Here is a 27,461-nt window from a genome sequence, read left to right as displayed (position 1 = left end):
TTAAGGGCAGGTTTTCCTTAACTTCATTTGCTTCTTTTTGAGAGAGAATAGTTATATTCAAAAGGAGCACCGTAATTAATTAATTATCATTAATTCATCTGTGTGGAAATCAAAGTAAAATTCTGTTCTCAAATTAAAGATTATCTAACAGACTTGGATCTTGTTACGGATAAAGCAACAGAATCCATCCAGCATCTACTGTGAGAGACACATTGGTCTGTTCTGGCTTGCAGCACAGAGATAAAAGCAACAGCTGAATAATCTTAATAGAACTAGGATGTTCTTATGGTGTGCTTGTTGGCACATTTTACTCAAAAAATTACACATGCTGAATTTTATTGTTTTGCTCACTAAACCCTATCAATCTTCATGAGCTTATAATTAAGACAATATTATACTTGGAGGGACTCCCTGCTATTATCAAATAACTTTGAAAAGAAGTGGAAAAGTACAAGTTGTGTAACTGTTGTTACAAATTCCAGCTATTTGAAACGTTCATGGAAGACCACAAGGGATATTCAAGGTTTTTATGTGCATTTTAAAGGGTCGGTCCACAAAATTGCCTTCAAGCAATTTTATAACAACAAATGATAGGCAACAGAGAATATTTTATTTTATTTTTATTCCTTTTATTCAAAGGTTTGCCTTAACCAAACCTGAGAAGCAGAAAACCTAATAAAAAGCAATAGGTAGTTAAGTCCTATCTCTCCATCTGGCAGCAGGTGGCAGTATTGATGCATGAAAAACTATGCAGGTTACTTTTGCAATTACCTGTTAGGTTTTCCTTCTGTTTCAACTCTAGGTATCTGAGCTGAATCAGAATTCCTAGCAAGAGCTCTTCTTCCCCAGTTTTCAGTTCTCTCCCTTTTAACTTAAGAAGGTTTTTTTGGTTTCATATATTTTTTTGGAGTAGTTATAAGTTCACAGAAAAATGAAGTGGGAGGTACAGAGATTTCCCATCTCTCCCCAACCTCCATTCATGAACAGCCTCCCCATTATCAACATCCCCTACCAGACTGATACATTTGTTAAAACTGATGAACCTACATGGATTCATCATAGTCACCGGAAGTTCACAGTTTACTTTATGGTTCACTCTTGATGTTGTACCTTCTATGGGTTTGGATGGTGTATTCAAATACATTGTATAATGTGTAATGACAGGTATCCATCATTATGGTATCATGCAGAGTAGTATCTTCCCTGCCCTAAAAATCCTCTGTGCTATGCCTATTCATCCCTCCCCCCACTACCCCTGGCAACCACTGATCATTCTTCTGTCTCCATTGTTTTATCTTTTCCAGGATAGCATATAGTTGGAATCTTATAATAGGTAGCCTTCTCAAATTGGCTTCTTTCACTTGGTAATATGCATTTAAGTTTCCTCTCTATTTTTTCATGGCTTGATAGCTCATTTCTTTTTAGTGTTGAATATTATTCCTTTGAGTGGACAACTCTTTTTATAAAGAGATATCGTTTCCATTTGCAGCTCTCTTTAGACCTCGACAAAATGGTGATGTTGCAACTTTTTTTTTTCCACCCAGACTCCTATTTGGCACTCGGCTGTATTACTCAAGGATACACTCAGCAAACGTTCTTGGGAAAGAGGCTCGCAAACCTCCTAGACCACGGGTGTCTGGGATACTCTCCTTACTGTGTCTTCCAATTACTCCTCCAAAGTGGAACTTTCCTAAATCAGATAACAATAAAGGGTATCCGCTCCTTTCAGATTCCTGGAACATCATCTGTAGTTCAGAGAAAATGGAAGGCCCTGCAGCCTCTTTCACAGCCTCGGGGGCCAGGACAGCAGACCAAATCCAGGATTAGCGCTGTGGCCGCTGAAATAAAGCAGATCCGAGCCAGACGGAAAACAGCCCGGATGCTGATGGTTGTGCTTTTGGTGTTTGCAATTTGCTATCTACCAATTAGCATCCTCAATGTGCTAAAGAGGTAAAGTTCACTTATTATTTGAAAATGAAGAGATCTGCCATTTTTCTTGTTTCTTAATTAAGGACTTTTTTTAAGCCAGAGAAAAGTGGAAACCGTCTGCCTAGATAGCTTGTCAGGCCAGATAACTCAATGTGTTGTTGTTACCAGCAGGTAGGGAGCACAGTTTTTTAGAGCGCTGGGATTTTAAATGCTCTTATCCATGCAAATTCTCTATTGAATGGCAGACATAAAACAGATGTTCCCCTGACCTCTTCAAGCTATTTGCTAAGCCTTAGATGCAGAAGAAGTTCTAATGCAAAAAACTCATTTACAGCTCGGAGCTCTTTTTTGATCAGAACAAATGGGTTTTCCAAACTTTGTTCTCAAAGACATAGGAAACGGTGACAGAACTTTATCTAAAGGATAAAAAGAGATAAGAATTTTCTTAGCATTCTAATTATACTTAAAAAGTGCATTTGTGAGCACACACACAAACAAATGGAATCACAGCACATACTGTGTTTTGAATGTTTAAACAGAAAGAAAGAAAATTCATTTCCTGACATCATTGAATCAAGTTTAGCATGAATATTAATAAAAATCAGTACAAAAGTTTTCAGTGAGAGAAGGTATGTTATTTGTAATGCTACAGAGACACTATTAAAACAACCAACATGATCAACCAATGCAGGGGCAGTGGTACCCAGGAACCTTCTGGCCAACCATCTTTATCGGGAATTATCATAATAGTTGCACAGAGACTGGTCCCAAGGTAATACTAATTCTGTTTATCAGAGACTTTGAACTAAAACTAAGATTGCTTCTCTCATTTTTCCTGGATCCAGAGTCAATATCCCATTCCTAACGGCTGGGGACTCTGAAGAGAGGCAGCTTTGGCTGGAATCACACAGTCTAAAGGTGGTATAACCAGCTGCAAAGATTTGTCATTCTCTTTTGGGCCTTGTTTTTGATTGTTTAATGACTTTTTCTTTCTTTTTTTTTTTTTTTTTTGTACTTTTTAAAATAAATTTTTCTTGAAGTAATGTTGATTTACAATGTTGGGTTCATTTCTGCTGTATAACAAAGTGATTCAGTTATACATATATCTATTCTTAATGACTTTTTCAATGGAAAAGAAAGAGAAAATGAACTTCTGTTCAGCAATGTTGTTTAGTATAGACACAGCCTTAAAGGTATAAGATTTGTGGCAGCTTGGGTCCTTCAGATGTATACTGGCTCACAGGAAAATGAAAGCAACTTTGCCCTCCGTATTTTTTCATAATTCCCTTCTTATTTTTCTTGCCCACAGAAATCCCATACAAATGTATTTGTATTCTAGTCTGATGCTAGATGATGATTTTTGCTCTTAAGAACCTTGTAAACATGCCAGGATACTGGATAGGTTCTCTCCTTTTTTTTTTTTTTTGTACTTTTATTTTAGTCAATCTAAACTCAATGAAAATTGGATTTACTGCTCTCTGGATGACTCATTTGGATTTCCTGCATCTCAGCACTTGTACCTTCCCTTTAGCTGGTTCCAAATACCTACTTCTCCATAATATTTCTCTATTCTTCTGACTTACAGACCTCCCTTTCCAAGGAAAATAAATGGCTTTCTAAGGAGAAAGTCCATGTTAAATTTAAAATAGTTTCCATTTTTTGAGATTTCTGCTCTTTGTCACAAAATAAAAATTTCAAAATAACCTTGAAAATTGTTTTTCTCTTTATCACACATATTTTCTTCAAATACTTATCGCTGTTTGCCCTTGCATTTTATGCTCGTGTTTTCTTTCTCTTACAAATAAAGTCCTAAATTATTTTCTTTGAAACTTAGTGTTTTGCCTGACTAGTCAAAACCAACTTCTTTAAAGCAGGTCTGGTTTGTCTAGGATTTCAAAGATACATTGTGGTAGAGGATCATAACATATTAATTTATTTATCCATGTTGTCTTACTATATATTATATTTTTGTAAAACTGTAGTACTCCATAGAACACCACTTTATTCTGGCAACGTATTTCTATCACGGGCACAAATTCCACAATCAGTGATGGGCCCTCTGGCAGGAAATGCATTATAATCTTCAGCCTATACATGTATTGGGTAGTTGCAAGTTGCCTCCTGTTGTCTAGTGAATAGAATTTGATAAATGAGTATTTTGAAGTACAGAACAAATCTTTAACATGACCTTTAAGGAGATAATAATAACATATTTTTCAGAGTTTAAAATAATAAAAAAAAATTAAAACTCATGAACTTTAAGAAATTACCAGAATTTTGCCTATTGAAAACTAGTTCTTCTCTGCGTATAAAGAAATCCCAGAAGCCAAATTTCAGCAAGGCTGGAAGATTGGAGTTGAAGAAATGTAACATTGATCAATGCACAAATGAAAGTAGGAAGTAGTGCTTACAGACTGCAATTTAGGAGTGCTTTTGTACACACTGCTATGCTTAAAGTAGATAAGCAACAAGGGCCTACTGTATAGCACAGGGAACTCTGCTCAATATTCTGTAATAACCTAAATGGGAAAAAAAACTTGAAAAAACATAGTACTCAGTATATGTATAACTGAATTACTTTGTTGTACACCTGAAACTAACACAACATTGTTAATCAACTATACTCCAGTGTTAAATAAATAAATAAATAAAATGCACGCAAAATGAAATAGTAACAAAAGCTGCTCCATTGTGTTTAGAAACAAAATGAAAGAAGGGAGATAGATATATATTCAACCTTTGTATTCTTATTGTTGTTGTTTACAGGAGAGAAAGCCCCTTCTTCTCTGACTTGATTTGGCTTTTGATTTACTAATTGTGCCTTGGAGGTGCCCTTCAGGTACTGAAGTTATTCTAGCCCCACTGTGTGCCCTAAACCTGCAAGTGGTCTGTCCTGCAGGGCAGCACTGGAGTCAGGGAACTGCCACCAAGGGCTGTGTTCACCCTTGAATTTAATTATTTAAAAGGTACTTTCCAGAGTCGCACTACATTTCATGTTACTGTTTCTTTTCCTACAGAGTATTTGGGATGTTTACCCACACGGAAGACAGAGAGACTGTATATGCCTGGTTTACATTTTCACACTGGCTTGTATACGCCAATAGTGCTGCGAACCCAATTATTTATAATTTTCTCAGTGGTGAGTTTTCAACTGTTTCTTCTGTACAAACCACAGCCCAGGGTGAGGGATCGATGACCAGAAGGTCTGAACACTCTTGAACAATATGAAGATATTAGTTGTGATACAATGAGAATATTTTTCCCTGATCTGACTGGTCTTGAGTTTTTTTCCCTTATGAGAGGGAACATGTGTTACCTAACGCATCAGAAAAAATTATCTAAGTAATTTTTTCCATAAAATTTAGAAGAAAATTTGAAATAGGACGAAGGTGAGAACTGTGAGAACTGAATAAGAGAATCTTGCTTGTCATACATTAAACTTACGATTTATAAAGATGGCAAATCATTTTATCTGAAAATAAAACAGCCTTGCTTGTATCATTTCCTTTGCCAACATTTGTAGCCTAATTGAAATGGAATTGGAACCTTTCCACTTTTAGGTATTTTTATGTATTTACAATTCTCTTGTGGGTAACATCTCTTGGGTTCATCTCAAGATTTCTCATGACCATAAAAAAAATTATATTCCTCCTAAATAACACATAAGCTAAACGAACCACACATACACACCTCTGCAATTGATTTCACCCATCTGTTTATGAATCAATATAATTATAAAAATCATTTAACCAAATATTGTTTTATCTACCAACATTTTGCCTAATTAAGTTTTAGAATTGTGTTTTAATTAGCTATATCTTTACATTGTCTTCTTTCCAACCGGTTGGCTATTTCTTTTTTTTTTAAATTAATTTATTATTTATTTTTGGCTGTGTTGGGTCTTCATTGCTACGTGCGCGCTTTCTTTTTAGTTGAGGCAAGCGGGGGCTACTCTTCGTTGTGGTTCGCAGGCTTCTCATTAAGGTGGCTTCTCTTGTGGAGCATGGGCTCTAGGTGTGTGGGCTTCAGTAGTTGTGGCACGCGGGCTCTAGAGCACAGGCTCAGTTGTTGTGGCGCATGGGCTTAGTTGCTCCGCGGCATGTGTGATCTTCCCAGACCAGAGCTCGAACCCATGTCCCCTGCATCGGCAGGCGGATTCTTAACCACTATGCCACCAGGGAAGCCCGGCTATTTCTTTTTTATTTCCATCTCCAAATATATGATGATTTTATATGAAAGAATAAACAATTCATTTTATTGCATGCTGAATAAAGTGTGTGCATTTTCTAACTTCATCTTTGGTCTTCCAGGTTATATAGGTTATTAAAAAAGACAACCAGTCAATTAGGCTTTTTTTTTTAAATAACTTTTTTTTTTCAGTCATGGCATGTACCCTCTATATACCTGCTTTGTTTCACCTTTTGGTGAATCAGGTGATGTATATGTGAGAGGTGGTTTGTATTCAGTTGCCCCTTTTCATGCCTTCCCCTGACACATTCAACCCCAGTCTCCAAAATAAAGACTACATTCAGACTGGGATAAGCAGATACCACTGCCCCAGTGCTGTTTGAAGGGAGAAGGGCGTGAGGAACTGTGGCTTAAAAAGCAGTGGGGAGACACTTGCCCTGGGCTTAGGGATGACTAAGGCCCTGAGCTTGCACTAAACAGGGAAAATCTATTAGAGGGTCGTAGGGAGAATTATCTGAAGTAGAAGCCACAGAACCAAGTCAAAGTGCCATGATGGGGGTTAAGATGAGGCAAGAAGGCAGCTGATAATCAGTGGGCACCAATTTTAATCACTCAACAACCCAGGTAGGTAATCAAAGCTCAGAGAAAAGAACTGGTGATTTCCAACACTGCCATTTACCCTTAGAGGCTTAAAAGGTCAGTGTTTAATCCTTATCCTTCTCCAACGTCATATCAATAATTTAAAGATAAGGAAAAACTTCTAAAGTTGTTTATTTTTCTTTCAGTTTGTTCTGCCTTATGCAGATTATGAAACGTTAGAAATTTTCTAGATATTTTGTTGAACTGATTGTGTCAATAGAACAGTTTCTTCAGAGTACAATGCAGGGATAATTTCTGTGTACTTTTGGCCATGTATAACTTAGGTTTCATCATTTTTTAAATCGTTAAATATCTCTGGGTACCTTTCTGCTGATACTCAGCTTTACTATAGTTATCTAGTTAAAAATAACCCACATTCACAAGTATAGGAGGTTTGCTTCTAAAGGCATGAAACAAACTCCAAACATTGGGCATGAAAAGCAACCTCACTATTTTATGGAAATGTGTCAGTGTTTCAAGAGTGTACCAAGCATTATTTCATTCTTTTTTACGGCTGAGTAATATTCCATTGTATATATTTGCAGCAAGATGGATGGACCTAAAGATTATCATACTAAGTAAAGTGAGTCAGACAAAGAAAGACAAATATCATATGATATCACTTATATGTGGAATCTAAAAAAAGTGATACAAATGAGCCTATTTACAAAACAGAAAGAGACCCACAGACATAGAAAACAAACTTATGGTTACCAATGGGGAAAGGGGCGGAGGGAATATAAATTAGGAGTTTGGGATTAACCTATACACTACTGCTACTATATATAAGATAAATAAAGAACAAAGTCCTACTGCATATCACAGGGGACTATACTCAGTATTTTGTAATAACCTATAAGGGAAAAGAATATAAAAAAGAATATACATATACGAATGCATGCATATATGTATATATATGTGTGTGAGTGTATATATATATAGCATTCACTGTGCTGTACACCTGAAACTAACATGATATTGTAAATCAACTATACTTCAGTTAAATAATTAATTAACTATTAAAAAACGGTGTACCAAGCTTCCAATAACCCATTTCCTTTTCCAAAATAGGAGCCAGTCAGTTGTATTTTATTCATGATTGGTTAAAACATATTGAATTCTTTTTCCTTTCATTCTCGCTGGTTTGCCAGGAAAATTTCGAGAGGAATTTAAAGCTGCATTTTCTTGCTGTTGCCTTGGAGTTCATCACCGCCAGGAGGATCCGCTGGCCCGGGGACGGACAAGCACTGAGAGCCGAAAGTCCCTGACCACCCAGATCAGCAACATTGATAACATATCAAAACTGTCCGAGCAGGTCGTGCTCACGAGCATTAGCACACTCCCAGCAGCGGCCAATGGTGCGGGGACACTCCAAAACTGGTAGAAGATTGATGCCTAGGACAGGAATGCCTGAGTACCACTCTTCTTTTTTTAAATCTCTGTACACAGAAATTTTATTACTTTGTGGACCCATTTTTTTTTAAAAAAGAAAATGATCTCTTGCTCTTTGGAAATAAAGTCAGTTTAAAATCATTTCTCAACTTTTGATTGAGATATGTTAGAAGATGAAACTTCCACTGAACTTATTTTCAGGCTGTTTCACTTTTAGCTTCATGTATTAGGATTTGTGTCAAGTAAATGTATGAGCATTTCCAATTCTAATTGTTATTTTAATCTTACCTTCAAATTGGTGGCTAAAAGTTACCCAAACTTATCCTTTGGTTTTCTTTTGGCTACTAAAAGAAGTAGCAATTACTAACTCTGGATTAACAAGAGATATGTTAGCTGACTTTATAGTTTTAAAAAAATCACTAAAGAGTGTCATTATGGTGTGACATTTGAGAGTATATTTATATACAAAATAACATATTATATTAGATAACTCAAAAGCTATCTTTCAGAACTATATAAACATGTATACTATTCAACTTTATTTTCCATTAATTTTATAACTCATTTACACAGTTTTCTTAGGTTTGTAACCTTACCATTGCTAACATTTATCATTTCAACATATGACCAATAAGACTGTATTCATGTAAAAACTGTGGAGTAACTATAAACACACAATTTCCATCTCTAAGGAAAGATTTCAACATTTAAGACTAAGATATCCCATTATTGTATTCTTCTAACCAATAAAAATGAGGTAACTGGCCTGGTAGATGAAATTAAGAATTCAATTTACAAAGAAAAAGGGTAGTAGAATACCAAATCACATCTGGGTCCCATATTGGACAGGGTAATGCCATGGAGATTTGATGGTAAATATTTGCATTTATTTACATCTTGTAAACATCTATCAAACACCTCCCAAAAAGCACCCACCGTGCTAGGTGCTAGGGTGTGAATGTGCCTTCAAGAGAGCTCCAGTTCACAGAGGGGGACCTGTTGGTAGAGGCTGCAGAGCAGCAAAGCATTCTGGGAGATGATTCAGACTCAGAGCAGGAAGCAACCAATGATGGTGGTCCTCACCATGACACGGACAGGAAGGTTGCACTTTTTTGTTTCTATTTAATTACAGTGACTCTATTGATGTTAGTGAATTCTACCTGGGCCTGTGGCTGAGAGCTAGGTGACTAGGAGAATGGAGGGGTTTGCTCTTACTCACCCACAAATGAACAAGAGTGCAGTACATTTCATAAAAGTGGAAGATCTGGGGTTCAAAGCACTGAATATTTTCAATTTGCTTCTCTGCAAAATTATTCTGATTCAAATAGTCACTTTAAAAGTAAAAGAGATGTTCATGGAAAGTTGCTCTTCTTCTTATAGTATAGTAGTAGGCATTCTTATTTTATTGAAACAAAAGATATGGAGAATATTTAAGAAAGGTTTTCATAGAACATATAAATTATCTTGCTCTTTTCTTACTTTTTTTTTTTCCAACTCATCACTTTCAGAAAGAATATAACTGAATTATCCACAAATGGTTTTTGTGTCTTCGAACTGGGGATTGCTTTGTGCTTTTTACTACTCAAAGCAAAAACTACCCTCAAATATGAGGTTTATTGAAATTATATTGTTAATTATCAGAACAATATCAATGAAAGCAAAGTATTGTAACTCTCTGCTTTCTCCCCTTTGTACATCTGACAGCTTTTTTTCTTATTTATGCTGCATGAAAGAAGAGTTGTGATTTTCACATTGCTATGGACGTTAGCACTTTTGTTTGAGGATAATGTCAAATAATATTGATCATATGCCTTAATAGCTAAGTAGATTTGCCGAAACAGAAATTCTGAGATCAGAGTAAGAGCTAAATGTTTTAGATCCTAATATATCTAGTTATTTGTCATTTAAGAAGAGAGATTGAGAAAGAGAGAGCAAGAAAGTGAGAGCCAGAGCAGAAGAGACAGAGAGAGAGGCTCAGAGAGGCAGTAGTTGTGTGATTTTGTGAAGAACGGACTCAGAAGTCAGAATTCCTTTGCTCTAAATCAGTGATTTTCAAAGTGTGCTTCCTGAATTATCAGCTTCAGCATCACCTGAGAACTTATTAGACAGGCAGATCTTCACCCTATCCCAGATTTGCCAAATCAGAAACTTTGGGGGTGGTACCCAGGTATCTGTGTGTTCACAAGCCCTACAGGTGATTCTGAAGGGCCTTAAAATTTGAGAACCACTGCTCCAGAGACTACCACCTGGCACTGGCATACTAGACCATGTGAAATAAAGTATTTTACTGCCCAGGTATCTACAACAGGGACCACCGTCATCACTACTGTCAACCTGATTGGAGGTCAGAAAGAAGAGGCTGAAAGTCACTCAGCATTATCTCACTCAAAGAGGTAATGCTTTATGAAATAGTGCCCCTGTGTTACAAGTGCAGTTTGGAAGAAGACAGGTTTTAAAGCCCTGGCGTGCTTTATGGCTACTTGGATGATTTGAGTTTCTTTCGTTTTGTTTTTTTTTTTAAGATTTTTTTTGATGTAGACCATTTTTTTTAGTCTTTATTGAGTTTATTACAATGTTGCTTCTGTTTTATGTTTTGGTTTTTTGACCCTGAGGCATGTGGGATCTTAGCTCCCCAACCTGGGGTGAAACCCGCACTCCCTGCATTGGAAGGCGATGTCTTAACCACTGGACCACCAGGGAAGTCCCTGAGTTTCTAACTAAAACCTTCAAATCTCCAGTTTTATTTACCCTTACAAAAGCCTAAGTTTGTAGAAGCAGACAGTTACCAAGAATGAGCATTGCCCAGAAGGAAAAAGCAAACACACACCAGTCCTTACAAGAAACTGTGGGAATGGAATAGCAGCCCAGGCACACTGCTGTTAACTTGTGGATACAGGAATCCTCCTAAGAGGTCTGGATTTAGTACTGACCATCATAGGGCAAATGGGAAAGAGACAGGTGTTCCCCAAACCTGCCAGTCTTATGGAACAAAGGGTCAACTACTTACCTCCTTCGTGCTAATAACACAAATTAGAAAACTTCTTCTGAAAGCAGTGTATTGTGACTGTTTGATGCTACACATAGAATATGTATCTCTCGTTTTGCTATATTTCACAGATTGAATGTAAAATGACATTAATTTTACTGAAATTTTGTTATCAATAAGAATGTGATAATAATTTTACCTAATATAGAATCCATTTGAACTTCATTATTTCTGAATTTCTACAAAACTATGATAATGTTGATATTCAAATTCATTCATTCTTGGCAAAAAGGTGATTCTCAGTTTCTGAGGAAAATGGCTTCTAAATTTTCCAAGGCTTGGAACATTTCTTAGGTATTAAATAACTGTTATAAATCATTGATAAGTTAATTGCAAAAGTGTCAGGCACAATGATATTGAGCTTCACTCCCAGTGTACATTGTTTTAATGAAGATAAAGGAAAATATGCTTATAAAATGTAATCTGAATATACATAAACCTGAATGACAATACCAGAATGACAAATCTCATAGATACTTTTGGACACAAATTGTGAAGAGGGCTATTACTATTTTAATGCTAGTTAATAATAGATGTTTTACATTTGATATAAATAATAATAATCAAATGCATTTTAAAAACAATCTGGGCAGTCATTATAATTTAGAAAACTTTTCAATTCCAATTAATTTTACAATAGAAGATTTTTCTACTTCCTACAAGTTACAAGTCAAAAAAGAGTAAATTCTATTAGGTTATGTGCAATTAGCTTTCAAATGGCATGAAGCAAAATTATAGATTTTTTTTTAGAGACAATATATGTAAACAGAAAATATTGTTAATTTTAGTCTATTCTATTATCTTATGTACATAGAAAGTGAAGTGCAAAGGCATGAAAAACACTGTTATCTCCCCAAGTTCAAAGGGGATTGTTTTCTAGAGAACTATTGCAATTAAAGGGGGAGAAAATTACTCCCGTCCTCTTGCCACGTATTTCTATGATCTCAAAATTTCTTTGTAGGTTTTGGAGTTAGAACGCCTTTTAAGTTTTTCATGAAATGTATTTCTATAATTGTTGTATGCCACATGTGTAACATCATGTCACTTGTTTAACAGTTATTTTATACATTTAAAGTTCTTTATGCCTGATTTACTGTGTCTTCAAGAAGAAATTTCTTATCCAATCCAACGCGATTGCACACCAACTACCCTGAAGGATGCTGCTTAGTTAGTTTTAAAGTAAAAACCATATCGAGAATTCTATAATCACACTCACACTGCCCTCTCTATTGTATGAAAAATCTTGCTGTTGTTCATTAGATAAGTTGGATATTCACTCATAACTAGTGTCAAATCTTTGCAGTTAAGGATTGAATTAAGCCCTCTGGTGCAGTACTTAATGACCAAAATATTTTTCCCAATAAGTTTATATAACCAGGGAAATTCATGATATAAAAGGTTTTTAATGTTGTTTTTAAGAGCAGGTACCATAATAAAGATGGTTAGAATTAATAAATATTTCATAAAAATTATGTAAAACTGCCTACATAGAGCATTAAATTTAGGAGTTTTATCTGAGTTAAGAGATTTACTTAGTCTTGTTTTGACTTAGAGGAAATGATGACCTTGTGGTTTTCAATTTGTTATTAGAATAGTAAGTATGGCATTTACATAAATAAGCAATTTTTTTCTTGGTCATTGTATCTAAACTTTTAGGACTATTTTATGTTCATTGATAAATTTTAAAACGTGTATTTTCTGCTTTCCATTCACCTAAATGATTCTGATAAATTGTGGAATCAACGGCTAAGGATTTTAATTTAAAAATCCATTTTTATTCAGCACTGTTGTTTCTAACTTTGATCAAAATGGAGCCATAGAAACTGGGGAAGGTCAATGCTTGGCTCCTTCCAGGGAAATAAGATTTGAATGTGGGCTGGTTTCAAAACATAAAGTGAAACTTTCAGGGTGAAATCCCAGGAATGACCAGCTGTTTTAGCAGCGAGGGTTTTTGCTTTGAGTGATCCATTTCACGGACCAGGTGCTTGGCCAAACCTCCTCCCAGAGTCATGAAGAGAGGTCACTCAGCTTCTCTTTCATGGGGGCCAGTGGCCAGGAATGGGAAGGAAGTAACAGAGGAAAGTTCTCGAAGCGCCTCTTGGGCCTTGCCCTTCTGACGCTGCTGTCCCATTACCCAGCTGCTGTCCTTCCCTCAGGCCCACCCTAGTCAAGCAGGGTCAACCTCCCCCCACCACCTGCCATGCCCTACAGACCTCCCTGGCTTTCTCCAGCCCAACCCTAGGCAACAAGTAAATAGGTTTGACTCTTGTCTTGGGTCATCTCCTGAAGTGAACCAGTGGCAAGTGACTCATCTGAGAACAAATGAAGCAAAGCTCAAGAAAAAAGAAAAAAAAACCCTTACATTTCTATATATACAAATATTTACAATTTTACATCCCCCAAAACCCCATTTTTGGTCGCCAATATCTGTGTATCTGTGGCCTTCTGTATATGTGTTAGCTCCCTTTTCAAGCCCCAGCTAAGCTCGCTGCCTCAATTTAGAAGGGATCCCAATGTTGAGACTCTCAGGCCAAGGCCATAGCAGGTCACTAGGGATGTACACCTGAGCAGGTGCTGCTGCTGCCACCTTTGGTAACAAAACATCTCTTCCATTACTTTTCATTGGTTTGGCCCCTGTGCAATGGCAGAAACATAAAACTCAATTTAAAACAAACAAAAAACACGGTTGTTTATTAAGTAATCAATTTCTAATTAATTTCCCAATGTTTGAGTTAATATGTTAACTCAAAGGGAGAATGGTACAAATAAAATATTTGTGAGATTGGGAAATCCTCAGCAGACCATGGCAACATGAAGATTAATTTACTGCAGATGTGATAACAAGAGCATATCCAGAAAGAAGTGCTGTTCCCTTTCATAGGGGCACAGATTTGGAAGCTCCCCTTATACAGTTCAGGTGGACAGAGTGGAACTTGTTTATAAAGCTGTGTCTAGATCATGTACAATATCCATTAAGGAGTAGGAAAAATGGTCATTTTAGAGTATTATCAACACATATACATGCATATATGCATGTATATGTATAACTGAGTGATATATACAGTAGATCTTGCTTTGACTTAGAGGAAATGATGACCTTGTGATTTTTAATGTAGTATTAGACTAGTAAACATGGTGTTTACATAATTAGGCAATTGTTTTCTTGGTCATTATATTTAAAATGTTTAGGACTATTTTAAGTTCAATAATAAATTTAAGAATGTATATTTTACATATATTTTATATACATATAAGTATATATATATGTATATATATATATATAATTGACCTTAAACGACACAGATTCGAGCTATACAGGTCCATTTATACTAGGAGTTTTTTATTTATTTATTTATTTTTAAAGCTTTATTGATTGATTGATTAATTGATTGATTGCTATGTTGGATCTTCGTTTCTGTGCTAGGGCTTTCTCTAGTTGCGGCAAGCTGGGGCCACCCTTCATCGCGGTGCGTGGGCCTCTCACTATCGTGGCCTCTCTCGTTGGGGAGCACAGGCTCCAGATGCGCAGGCTCAGTAGTTGTGGCTCACGGGCCTAGTTGCTCCGCGGCGTGTGGGATCCTCCCAGACCAGGGCTCGAACCTGTGTCCCCTGCATCAGCAGGCAGACTCTCAACCACTGCGCCACCAGGGAAGCCCTATACTAGGAGTTTTTAATAGTAAATTCTACAGTTGTGGATACAGAAGACCCACTATAAAGTTATATGCAGATTTCCTACTGAGTGGGGGTGGGCACCCCTAACCCCAGCATTGTTCTAGGGTCAACTGTAGATAGATAGATAGATAGATAGATAGATAGATAGATAGGCAGGTAGATAGTAAGATAGATAGAGAGATAATGTCACTGAGTTATTTAGTCTGAGAGTATTTCACAAAGTATATTAGTTTCATATTCCAGCCTTTTAAAGAGTTCCCTTCTTCATCCAGTTTACCCCTCTGTTAAATTATACCTTTTAGTTTGGTGGCTAGTTTTCCTCACTCTTACAAATATACAGGTTTCATATTTCTGCTACTCTAGACAGCCTTTTACCTAAGATTATTATTTTTTCTTTGTTTCTTCCTTTGTAATTCCTTCCTTCCTTCCTTCCTTCCTTCCTTCCTTTCTTTCTTTCTTTTTCTTCCTTCCTTCCTTTCTTCTCTTTCTTTCTTTCTTTCCTTGTTTCTTTCTTTCTTTCTTTCATTTATTATTTGTTTGTTCATTGATTTATTTTCTAGCACTCATATAGTTATACCAGTTTGGGGCAAGTGAAAAGAAGTCTATAAACTATCTGTAAATCGCCTCTAAAATAACCAATAAGAACCTAAAGTCCTTGAAGCCACAGACCTTCTCTGTGTTTTTTATGGCTATATCACTGGTTCCTGGAACAGTGCCTGCCACAGAGAAGTCCCTGATAAATATCTCTTGAATCAATGAATTAATGACAATCGCATGGAAATTCTTTCCCCAGCTCATTCTTTTATTCCATGTTGTCCCAGTTCTTTCTATAGAAACTCCCTTTCCATTGTGAACAATCAATGCCCGATATTTTCAGAGTCTACACCACTCATGCCTTTTTTTTTTTTTTACCACATATTAAGGTTGACAGCATTGATTCCCATTCTCTTACCACCACTGAAGGGGGAGGTGGCACCAGAACTGTCTTTTGCACCAATCCTAGGCCCAGATGACTCCCCTTCCATCTGTAAGTGAAATCTAGCCCCTTGGAGAGCTTCATCCCTGTGGACCTCCCTCTGTTGCTGCCTTGTCCGCCTCTTGATCTCTCTTCCCTTCACTCATACACATTAACACCTGGATCTGTGTGGGTGATGCATCAGGGATCCAGCTTCACATTTCCTGTTCTCCTTAATGTGAAAGGCTTGGATTCCACACTTCTTCAAATCCCTCCCACAGTCCTGCATAGTGCAGATCACAGGCTCCACCTTGTAACTTACTGTCTCCTAAGACAATAGATCCTCCACTGAAATGCAAAACCCTCATCATATTCTGAGCCAACAATTGCTTATCCACCTTTTCATCTCACACTTAGTTTCCCACAACAACCTCCCTCCTCAACCCCAAAGGGATGACTGGATTCTTTACCCTTATATTTTATCCCAGTTCATCTGTCTCATCCTGGACTTACCTTCTTCCCCACCCAAAGAAAAATAAGACCACCAGGTGGTACTGCACTCATTAGGAGACATATTTTTTTGGTAGAAAATCCAAATTTTTATTATTTTTTTGAAGTATAGTTGACTTACAGTGTTGTGTTAATTTCTGCCATACAGCAAAGTGACTCACTTATATACATATATACATTCTTTTTCATATTTTTTCCATTATGGTTTATCCCAGGATATTGAATATAGTTCTCTGTGGTATACAGTAGGACCTTGTTGTTTATCCATTCTATATGTGACAGTTTGCATCTACTAACCCCAAACTCCCAGTCCATCCCTCTCCCTTCCCTCTTCCCCCTTTACAACCATGAGTCTGTTCTCTATGTCTGTGAGTCTGTTTCTGTTTCATAAGTAAATTCATTTGTGCCATATTTTAGATTCCACATATAAGTGATATCTTATGGTATTTGTCTTTCTCTTTCTGACCTTACTTCACTTAGTATGATAATCTCTAGGTCTATCCATGTTGTTGCAAGTGGCATTATTTCATTCTTTTTTTATGGCTAATATTCCATTGTATAGATGTACCACATCTTCTTTATCCATTCATCTGTTGATGGACATTTAAGTTGTTTCCATGTCTTGGCTATTGTAAACAGTGCTGTTATGAACATAAGGGTGCATGTATCTTTTTGAAGCATCGTTTTGTCTGGATATATGTCCAGCAGTGGGATTGCTGGATTGTATGGCAACTCTATTTTTAGTTTTCTGAGGAACCTCCATACTGTTTTCCATAGTGACTGCACCAATTTACACTCCCACCAGCAATGTAGGAAGATTCCCTTTTAGGAGACATTATTTACTTAAAAAAAATTCTTACTTTTTGCCCTGATGAAAATCATGACTGTCTTTATAAAAGAGAGTCTGCTGTCCTACAGCTTTGAGAATAAATGAGTCAAACAAGGCATAAAAGCCTATTGAGTTCGGTTGCTAGGCAGCCCCTCCTCTCTCACTGCGGATTGCACTCCAGAGATTTACATCTCCAGGTGGAAAGTGGGCCATGGCATTAATTATATCACCTTCTTTACCCTGTCTCTGCTATCATGAGCCCTTATTGTTTTTCCTCCTGCGTCAGAAGCTGTTCTGAAAATAATTTCATTATTTAGAAATGCCTGTTAAGACTGTATAAATTTGCTTAATTTTATCCTGCAAATCATCTCCACTCTTCCTTCTCCTTGTCCAATCTTCCCTTATCACTATGTGTTTGGGTCATCTCATTTTCTCCTGAGATAGCTATGAATAATTTCCTTATTTATTCATCTTTTAAAAATTGGAGGTTATCCTTTTCAAATGCATCTGTGGCTGGGATGATTTTACTTTCTAAATCCTGCCCTTTGTTCCTCCCACTGAGCTGTTGTCATAGTGGAACTTACCTTACCATCCTCTGCGTCATGACAAGGCAACAGCACACCCTTCATCTGATTATAAAGCTGATCATGTTGCATTGTTTCCTACTCTAAGGGAAGTATTCTCCATGTGCTCTGTCCCATGTTTTGGCTTTTAAGAACTGACTTAATTAATTAAAATGTTTTATTCAAAAACTGTACTTTTCTCTTTACAAATTATGCATCCTCCCTTTCATCTGCCAATTCTCAAATCTTACTTTCCTCATGTGAAAATATAGTCTAGGTCTTTAGGATGTACTATTATAAGGAAGTATCTATAAACCCTATTTCATTTTGTTTTGTTTTACTGATAGAATCTGATTATTTTGTTTCAACTATTACTCCCTGGTTGTTATTCTACTCTTGTTGAAAGGGGACATCTTTTCCTTACCTTCTTGACCCTAAACGGTGCTCTTATAATGACTTATTTTACACATTACTGGAATGGAGTGAGAAGGTGGAATTCAGAATATTGAGAAAGAAAAAATTGTTTCCTCATTCCATTAGCAGAAATCTGTGGTTCAAAACTTAATAGCATTCTAGTATTCTTGTGGGAGATTTTTTCACACTTATTACTCATTAGCAACTTACATGCAGGTTAAAAGCAGCCCTGAATGCAGTTTGTTCAAAAAACAAAACCATCTCCCTTCCTATCAAAGACTACAGGTAAGCCTGCTACTGATGCTTTACTGGCTCTGAAGATGAATATTTTCTCGAGTCAGGATCTGGTAGATGGTCCCCTCACAAGATTTTCCAATGCAATGGCATGTTAGTGAGTTCTTCCTCCTCCTCTAAATATTTGAAAAATTTAGTTTAATACAATATTTACATCTAATAGAATATAGGATCCCTTTCCCTGTTACAGAGCACAGAGTAAAAGCCAATATTTTACATACATGTGGCAAAATCATGTTGCCACTAGGAGTATCCAGAATAGATCACTGAAACCGCTATCCAACTACTACCATCTAAAGAGGCTTTAAATACACAATTTTAAATAAATATCATTGTTTTGTATAGCTATGCCCAAACAAGGCCACCAACCAGTAGTTGCACAATTCAGTGCTCCTGCCCTAAGATTTTAGCTGGTGTGAAGCATGGTCATTCATACAGCAAGACACCTTATCCAATCACGTTGGTGTTTATTTTTCAACCAGGTGCTCTTGGAGCATATATCAAGGTAGTGATGCTTAAAGGAGCTGGGTGTTCTGTGAATGATTTACTAGGGTGTTTTTAAATGGCTGCAGCATTTGATTATCTTTTGTTACCAAGCTAAAATTATTGTGGTCAGGCTTTCTGCTTCAGAATCCCCTGAGATTCTTGTTAAAAATGCAGCTCCCTGACACCACCCTGATATACCATTTTAGTTGGGTGAGACTCAGTTATTCTGATTCAGCTGGTCTAGAATGACATTTGGCCACTGAAGTATTACCTGGGGCCCTCAGGGTTCAAATGCTCATGTCTGTTTTAGCCTTGACTCCATTATATCTTGAGATTATTTGTTATCTGTGGGCCTCTCGGCCTGGAATGGGCAGCATTCCTTCAAACGATTGTCTTTTTTGGGCTTCTTATTTGCAGAAATGTCAACACAATCCCAGTTTCATGAGAGCTGAAGTATACGGCTCTGTTCTTTTCTGGGTAACATAGCTGCATTCCAGGTTCTTATCAAGATTTATGGGTATTTTCCTAGTTACAAATTTTCAGCTGACAATAGTTGATAATGAAAAAGTTATAAGCCAAAGCAAAACTCATTCTGCCACCACCAGATAGTGTTAATTTGGGCTTACCTATAAACATACTTCCAAATGACCTTTTAGAAACTAACTGGAGATAATTAGAAGATAATTAGAAGAACTTACAAAACTCACTACTCTCCTTTGCATATCAAATCCTATGACAGGAAGCAGTACCTTTAGAGAGTTTTCTGTTGGATATGAAGTCTTTATTTTTCTCCAGTTAAATTAAAATCCATCCTTATTTTATCCCCAGTGGAACTGTGTTCTCTTATTCCATTGTGTGTGTGTGTGTGTGTGTGTGTGTGTGTTTGTGTAGATAGATAGATAGATAGATAGATAGATAGATAGATAGATAGATAGATAAAATAAATGGTAGGTTTGGGTCTTTTGATTTAGGCATTTTCTTCCCTATTAGCACATAAGATATCTAAAGGCAGGAACTGGGCAATATTGTAAGATTTTTGTGACAGCCCCTGGGCTGAGCAGTCCCTCATAAGATGTAGGCATTCAATAAACCTTCATCGACTAAACCAGTAGATGAAGAACCCCTATCCAACATTATACTTTATTTCGCTCAATTCTGAAAAGTGTTAGGAGCAATATGACACATTGTTCAGGAAGGAAAAAAGATTCAATTACTACTTACTTGAATACTGTTCTAAGAAGGGATATACAAATGAAAAAAGTTCAATCCCCGCTCCCTGAAGTTAACCCTTCTGGGAGAAAGAATGTAAACAAAGTTTAAACATCACTTTTCAGGGAATTCTCTGGTGGTCCAGTGGTTAGGACTCATTGCTTTCACTGCTGTGGCCCAGGTTCGATCCTTGGTCCAGGAACTAAGATCACACAAGCCAGGTGGCACGGTCAAAAAAAAAAAGAAAAATCACTTTTCAGGTTCTAGATATTAGGATGAAATATTGGCTCTCTCTAGAGAAAGGAGGCTTTGGAAGGAAAAGGCTTTACTGGCATTTGAAGGCAGAGCTGAGGAAGGTGTTCTGGGCAAAAGGGACAAATCCACAATGGAGTAGATGTGGTGGAACAGCATGAAACCTTCAGGGAACTGCACATAATTTAAAAGGAAAGAGGAGCCCATGGCGGGAAATGGCGGTAAATAGGTGGGAAGGGGTGGATAATAAAAACTTTTTATAATATTCAAGGAAACTGGAAACTTGTGTTATGTAATGGAGAACAATTTAGGAATTCTAGCCCAAGGAGTGATATGATTAGATTTGGATTCTGGAGAGTATATGAATAGCCCTGTAGCTGAAGAATTTGAGAGCCACACATTGTAAGTTTAATTCTCAGATAGGTTTTTATGGAACTACTCATCCTGAAGAATAATGATTGGATCTAAACCAAGGCAGTGGCAATAGGGTTGGAAAATAAACATTAGGTTTAATATCTAGATGAAGATTTGGAGGGGAAAAAGGGTCACATTCATGTTTAATTCTATTTACAATGGATCTGAGCCACCATCAACTTTAACAGAAGTGATGCTGTTCGGGTAGCAGTGGTGCTTTAAATGCATTTGTGAAATTGTCCTCCCCTTCTTACCATGCTTCTTCTGACTGTGTTCATGGACAAAGCAAACTTAGGTGGACTTTCACGCTGTGAGCTTTATCCTCAGTCAATGACCCCCACTCCCTCCTTCTGGCATATGTTACCTTGTGCATCCAAACACTGCTGCCAATATGCTAGTCTGACAGTCACGACTCTGCCCCCACCTGGACCACCACAGCCTGCTCGGCCAGAGGCTCCCCTGCTTGTGGTGGCCTTACTCTACAAGCAGGATTAACGAGGATTCTCTTCTCTCCCACTCACTTTTCCAGTGTGTGTTTGTGAAGGTGAGGCTGTGAGTGTGGGTGTGTCTATTGTAAATAGGAAAGAGCAGGCCACATTTTCTTCTCTTATGATAGAAGAAATGATCATGATCTTCTCTTATGATCATCCAGAGGTGTTTCACATCAAAACCTGCCCCAGGCCCAAGTCTTAGAGGCTATTTTGTGGTACAGCCTACACTTGGGCTGCTATTTATCAAGAGGCTACCCTGCTGTCAATTGAAATTCAACATCCGATTTTCAGTGTCCCAAGCCTGTAGTCCCTCAGACCTTCTTGAATTTCCTGCCTAGGCAGGAGCAGAAGTCAGGAGTCTGTGGGTCCCAAATCCAGAATGGATCAAACCAGAGCAAATCATTTTGGGACATTTTAAAGAGTCCAGGAGAATATTATCCAGGAAGATAAGTTTTTAAAATTATTTAAAGTAAAATTACAATTAAACTAAGATCTAAAAACATAGGAAAATAAAGATGAGAAGAAATGGGCTGAGCAATAAAATAGAAAAAGCATTTGTAAAATATTACATCCTTTCATGATAAAAATCCTCAATGTAATAAATGCCATATATGAGAAACCCATAAGTGATAGTCAATGGTGAAAAGTTGAAACTTTTTCCTCTAAGGTTAGGAGCAAGACAAGGATGCCTACTCTCACCACTGTTGTTCAACATAGTACTTGAAGTCCTAGCCAGAGCAATCAGTAAAAATAAAGAAATAAAAGGCATCCACAAATGAAGCAACAAGGGATTAATCTCCAAAATATACAAACAGCTCATGCAGCTCAATATCAAAAAAACAAACAACCCAATCAAAAAACAGGTGGAAGATCTAAATAGACATTTCTCTAAATAAGACATTGAGGTGGCAAAAGAGCACATGAAAAGATGCTCAACATTGCTAATTATTAGAGAAATGCAAATCAAAACTACAATGAGGTATCACCTCACACTGGTCAAAATGGCCATCATCAAAAAATCTACAAACATTCTTTTATTTCTGACTTCACTTAGTATGATAATCTCTTAAATCAACTATGCTTCAATAAAAATAAAAATAAAAATAAAAATAAATCTACAACCAGTTAAGTGCTGGAGAGAGTGTGGAAAAAGGGAACCCTCCTACACTGTTGGTGGGAATATAAATTGGTACAGCCATTATGGAGAACATTATGGAGGTTCTTTAAAAAAAACTAAAAATAGAGCTACCATATGATCCTGCAATCCCACTCCTGGGCATATATCCAGAGAAAACCATAATTTGAAATGATACATGCACCCCTATATTCATTGCAGCACTATTTACAATAGCTAGAACATGGAAGCAACCTAAATGTCCATTGACAAAGGAATGGATAAAGAAGATGTGGTACATCCTATACAATGGAATAATACTCCACCATATAAAAGAGTGAAATGCCATTTGCAGCAACATGGATGGATTGAGAGAGTGTCATAGTGAGTGAAGTAAGTCAGACAGAGAAAGACAAATATCATATGATATCACTTGTATGTGGAATCTAAAAAAATGGTACAAATTAACTTATTTACTAAACAGAAATAGAGTCACAGATGTAGAAAACAAACTTATGGTTACCAGGGGAGAAAGCAAGCAGGGAGGGGGAGGGATAAATTGGGAAATTGGGGTTGACATATACACATTACTATATAGAAAATAGATAACTAATAAAGACCTACTGTATAGCACAGGGAACTCTTCTCAATACTCTGTTAATGACCTATATGGGGAAAGAATCTATAAAAGAATGGATATATGTATATATATATAACTGATTCACTTTGCTATACAGCAGAAACTAGCACAACTTTGTAAATCAACTCCAATAAAATTTTAAAAAAAGAAATAAAAGGCATCCAAATTGGAAAAGAAGACATCAACTTGTCATTATTTGCAGATGATAGGAGCTTATAAATTCCTAAAGATTCAAAGAAAAAACTGTTGGAACCAATCAACAAATTCAATAAAGTTGCAGGATACAAAATCAACACATAGAAATCAGTTGTGTTTCTATGCACTAACAGCAGAACATCTGAAAAAGAAATAAAGAAAATTATCCCATTCACAACATCATCGAAAACAATAAAATATTAGGACTAAACTTACCAAGAAAGTGAAAGATATGTACCATAAAAACTTCAAGACTTTGATAAAAGACATTGAAGGAGGCACAAACAAATGGAAAGATGTATGTGATCATGAATTAAGAATTAATATTGTTAAAATGTTCATACTACCCCCAAACCATCTATAGAGTCAATGCAGTCCCTATCAAAGTTCCATTGATTTTTTCAGAGAAATAGAAAAACAAAATCCTAAAATTTGTATGGAAACACAAAAGACCCTGGATAATGAAAGCAATTCTGAAGAACAAAACTGGAGACATCACCTTTCCTGATTTCAAACTATATTACAAATCTATAGTAATCAAAACAATACAGTTCTGACATAATAACAGACACACAGATCATTGGAATAGAATAGAGAGTTCAGAAATAAACCCATACATGTACAGTCAACTGATTTTATTTTTTTTTTAGAATTTCAAAGTAATTTATTTTACAAAGGACGATAGATATTAAGAGCCAAGAAAAGTTTGACAAGAGTAAAATCCTACTTTTAGTACTAGTGACTTTTTAAAATGGGCAATGCTGATACATCTGCATGAGTGAATTTCAATTATTACACAGTAAAGAAGTAAAAGATGTCTCAACTGATATTTGACAAAAATACTCAATGGGGAAGGGATAGTTTCTTCAACAAATAGTGTTGAGAAACTGGATAACCACAGGCAGAAAAATGAAATTGAACTCCTATCTTACACCACTCACAAAGATTAACTCAAAATGAATTAAAGATGTAAATATAAGATCTGAAACCATAAAAATCCCAGAAGAAAATTAGCCAAGAAGCTCCTTGACATTGGTCTTGGCAATAGTTTTTTGGATATGATCCCAAAAGCACAAGCAACAAAAGCAACAGTCAACAAATGGGACTACATCAATCTAAATTTTGTTTCATACATCTGAACATAACAATAGTCTTCCTTAGGAAATAAACATTTCTAGTGACTGGTACTACAAAGAGAATTCTTTGGCTTGCTTTTTCCACATAAACCTCTTCATGAAACCTCTATGGATGATGTGCTGGACGAAACACAAGCCACTTCTACTCTGGGCTTACCATATTCATTCAGAATGAATGGGAAATATTTTTAACTAGTTGACAAAGAGTGCTGTTTGGCAGTGTCAAAAACTTTGGTTGAGAGTGAAAATTAATAATAATGGTGATGATGATGCCAGAAAACACAGTAATGTAGTTTTGTCCAGAAAGATTCAGTAGTGCAGAAGCAGAGATCATTTGATTTGGAGATTGACATGTTTAGTGTGTTTTGGGATCACAAGTAGAAGGCATCTGAGGGTACTAAAAAGTGTGAAAAAAAAATTCCTTAACATTAGCTTCGGGATGGGAGGCAAGGAAGTGAAGCCAAGAGAATAAAGAAAATAAGAAAATCATTCATGAATGGAGAGTATGCTGAAGCATAAGGCAATAATTAGAAGGAGGAACAAGATTTGAAAAGAAAGGAGATCGGCTTTCAGATAACGTTTCAGAGATGGCTGCATCAATATATTTCCAATTCCACACACCGTTTTTACACTGCTGCTTTGACATTCCTCCATCAGGAGGTGGGCGTCTGTGTTTTCTTCCCTGGAAACTAAGCAGAACTTTGTAACTGCCTGGACCAATAGGATGCAGGGGGAGTGAGGCTGCATGATTTCAGAGGCAGACTCATGAAAGGCCATCGCGGCTTCCATCTGACTCTCTCAGGACACATGCAGAGGGAACCCAGAACTGGCATGTAAGAAGCCTGGCTATCCTGAAGTTACTCTTCTCAAGAGACCACAAGGAGAAACTACATAGGGACAAAATCTATGTTCAAGAAATCCCAGCTGTTCAAGTCTTCCCAATTCAGACTCCAGACAAGTGACAAAGAGGCTTCAAGAGCATCGCTTTGAAATGACGGTCTGACTGCAACCTCAAAGGAGTCCTGAGCCAGAACCACCCAGCCAAGGTATTCCCAACTCTTGAGCCACAGGAACAGTGAGAGACAGTAAATAATTATTGCTGTTTTAAGACACTAAGTTTTGGAGTGTTTTTACATACCAATAGAAGAAATACTGAATTGGAAACATGAAGAAAAATGCCAGGTTATGAGAAAATGGGGGAAAATAAAAGGAGAGGAAACTAATACTCTGCAGAAAAAGGCAGTGGCCTCTTGGCCTCAAGAGGAAAGTTTGCTCTGAGCATCTCAGTGAACAAAGGACCACATGACATGGAAGCTTCGGGTTCAAATACCATTAATCTTAGGCTCTATTTGTAGTAATTCAACTATAGGGAAATATAAACTGGAAATGAACTTTATATCAATGGAGAAGTTGAATTTATTTAGAAATCTATAATAGGAGGGGGAAAAATCTGTTGGAAAAGTTTTTTATGATGACTTCATTAATTAGACAAAGTCCTTTTCAGGAAGGAACTAAAGGAAAGTGCAGATAAGATGATCCGGTTAAAATGATATATTAACAGTTCCAGTAAAAGCAACAGACAGATGTAGAATATGGATGAGAAAGAAAAACTAGGAGTAATACCACAACATGGGAAGAGAAAGCTAACTTCAGTGGGGTGCTTCTAATTTAGAGACAGTAGGGCTGTAAGACACAGCCAGTTATATTATAGAGGTGACCCAAAAAGTTATTTGATTTTTATTTGCAGTTAGGAAAAGTGCTTTAGGGTAGAACAAAGATAATCTAATATCTCCAATATCTCCCCTTTGACCTCACATTCTTCTCCGGATACTGTCCCAATTCTCTGCTTCATTTTATAGTAAATTTCCTTGAAAGAGGAAATACCTGTTACCAAAAATTATTCTGCTTTCATTTTACCCTGAATCTATTCCATCTAGATTTTTGCCCCCAAAATACTCCTCTTATTATCATCACTTATGACCTTCACATTGCTAAATCAGTATTCTGTCCTCATTTTACTTGAGTTATTGGTAGATGATTAAATACATACCTCAAAGATACTCTAGACTAGTGGTCCCCAACCTTTTAGGCACCAGGAACCGGTTTCGTGGAAGACAATTTTTCCACGGACCAGGGTTGGGGGAGGGATGGGATGGTTCAGGCATAATGGGAGTGATGGGGAGCGGCAGATGAAGCTTCGCTGGCTCATCTGCCACTCACCTCCTGCTGCGCAGCCTGGTTCCTAACAGGCCGTGCACCGGTACTGCTCCACAGCCCGGGGGTTGGAAACTCCTGTCCTAGACCACAGCAACAAAGCGAATATCACAATAAAGCAAGTCACAAAATTTTTCTGGTTTTCCAGTGCATATAAAAGTTATGTTTACACTATATTGTAGTCTATGTATGCAATAGCATTATGTTTAAATTATACTCCAATAAAGATGTTTAAGAAAAAAACTAATGTGCATACCTTAATTTAAAAATATTTTATTGCTCAAAAAAATGGTGTCCTAGGGAATAAGGAGATCCAGAGAGAGGGATGGTATATAAGGTATATATGTATGTATGTAAAAAAAACTAAGAAATATAACCAAATATTTATGTGTTACCCATATGTAGTAGGATCATTGTGACTTTTTTTCTTGACATTTACAGTCAGAAAAAATGACAGATACTATTAACATTTAAATTACAAAAGTGTATACAAATATGATAGCAATGATGCTTTAAAGGTAATAAATAAAGTAAAACATTTAAAGAAAATACACCAAGAGATAAAATAGTGGCTATCTCTGTGTGATTTAAATAAAGATATTTTTATTTGTTGTTTTTCAAATGCTGTACATAAATACCAAATCCTATAAAATGAAAAAAAATTGTACCTTGTAAAGGAAAAGAAGGCAATTTAAACAGTATAAAAATGTCTCCACTGGTCTCAACAACATATTAAAAATAGTAGACTCTTGTATGTTATTGCCAGCCTTCTCTTTCATGGGGTGTCCAGAGTCTTTCTTCCATACTTCCCTGGGGGATTTGACCTCATGAAATCATCCAGTCTAATTCAGCAGAAAACATCTTCTATTCTCAAGCTTT

At 36.7% G+C, this 27,461-nt stretch overlaps 2 protein-coding genes across 2 annotated transcripts in view; both read left to right on the top strand.

Moving 5' to 3' along the window:
• HCRTR2 (hypocretin receptor 2) overlaps positions 1-13,316 on the top strand; it is a 42,041-nt gene extending 28,725 nt beyond the window's left edge. The window contains exons 4-6 of the mRNA XM_082347251.1: positions 1,730-1,950; positions 4,947-5,068; positions 7,908-13,316. Of these exons, the coding sequence (XP_082203377.1) occupies positions 1,730-1,950; positions 4,947-5,068; positions 7,908-8,140 (576 nt within the window). The 3' untranslated portion in view covers positions 8,141-13,316. The remainder of the gene's footprint in view (positions 1-1,729; positions 1,951-4,946; positions 5,069-7,907) is intronic.
• A 7,585-nt stretch (positions 13,317-20,901) lies between these two features.
• Positions 20,902-27,461, top strand: part of GFRAL (GDNF family receptor alpha like) — a 71,333-nt gene continuing 64,773 nt past the window's right edge. Inside the window, 1 exon segment of the mRNA XM_082347213.1 lies at positions 20,902-25,414. The gene's annotated coding sequence lies outside the window, so the exon portion shown is untranslated.

Source organism: Balaenoptera borealis (genome assembly GCF_965194805.1).
Source record: "Balaenoptera borealis genome assembly, chromosome: 12".
Classification (NCBI taxonomy): domain Eukaryota; kingdom Metazoa; phylum Chordata; class Mammalia; order Artiodactyla; family Balaenopteridae; genus Balaenoptera; species Balaenoptera borealis.
Note: the sequence above shows the minus strand (reverse complement) of the source record. Positions and strands in the feature narration are given on the sequence as shown.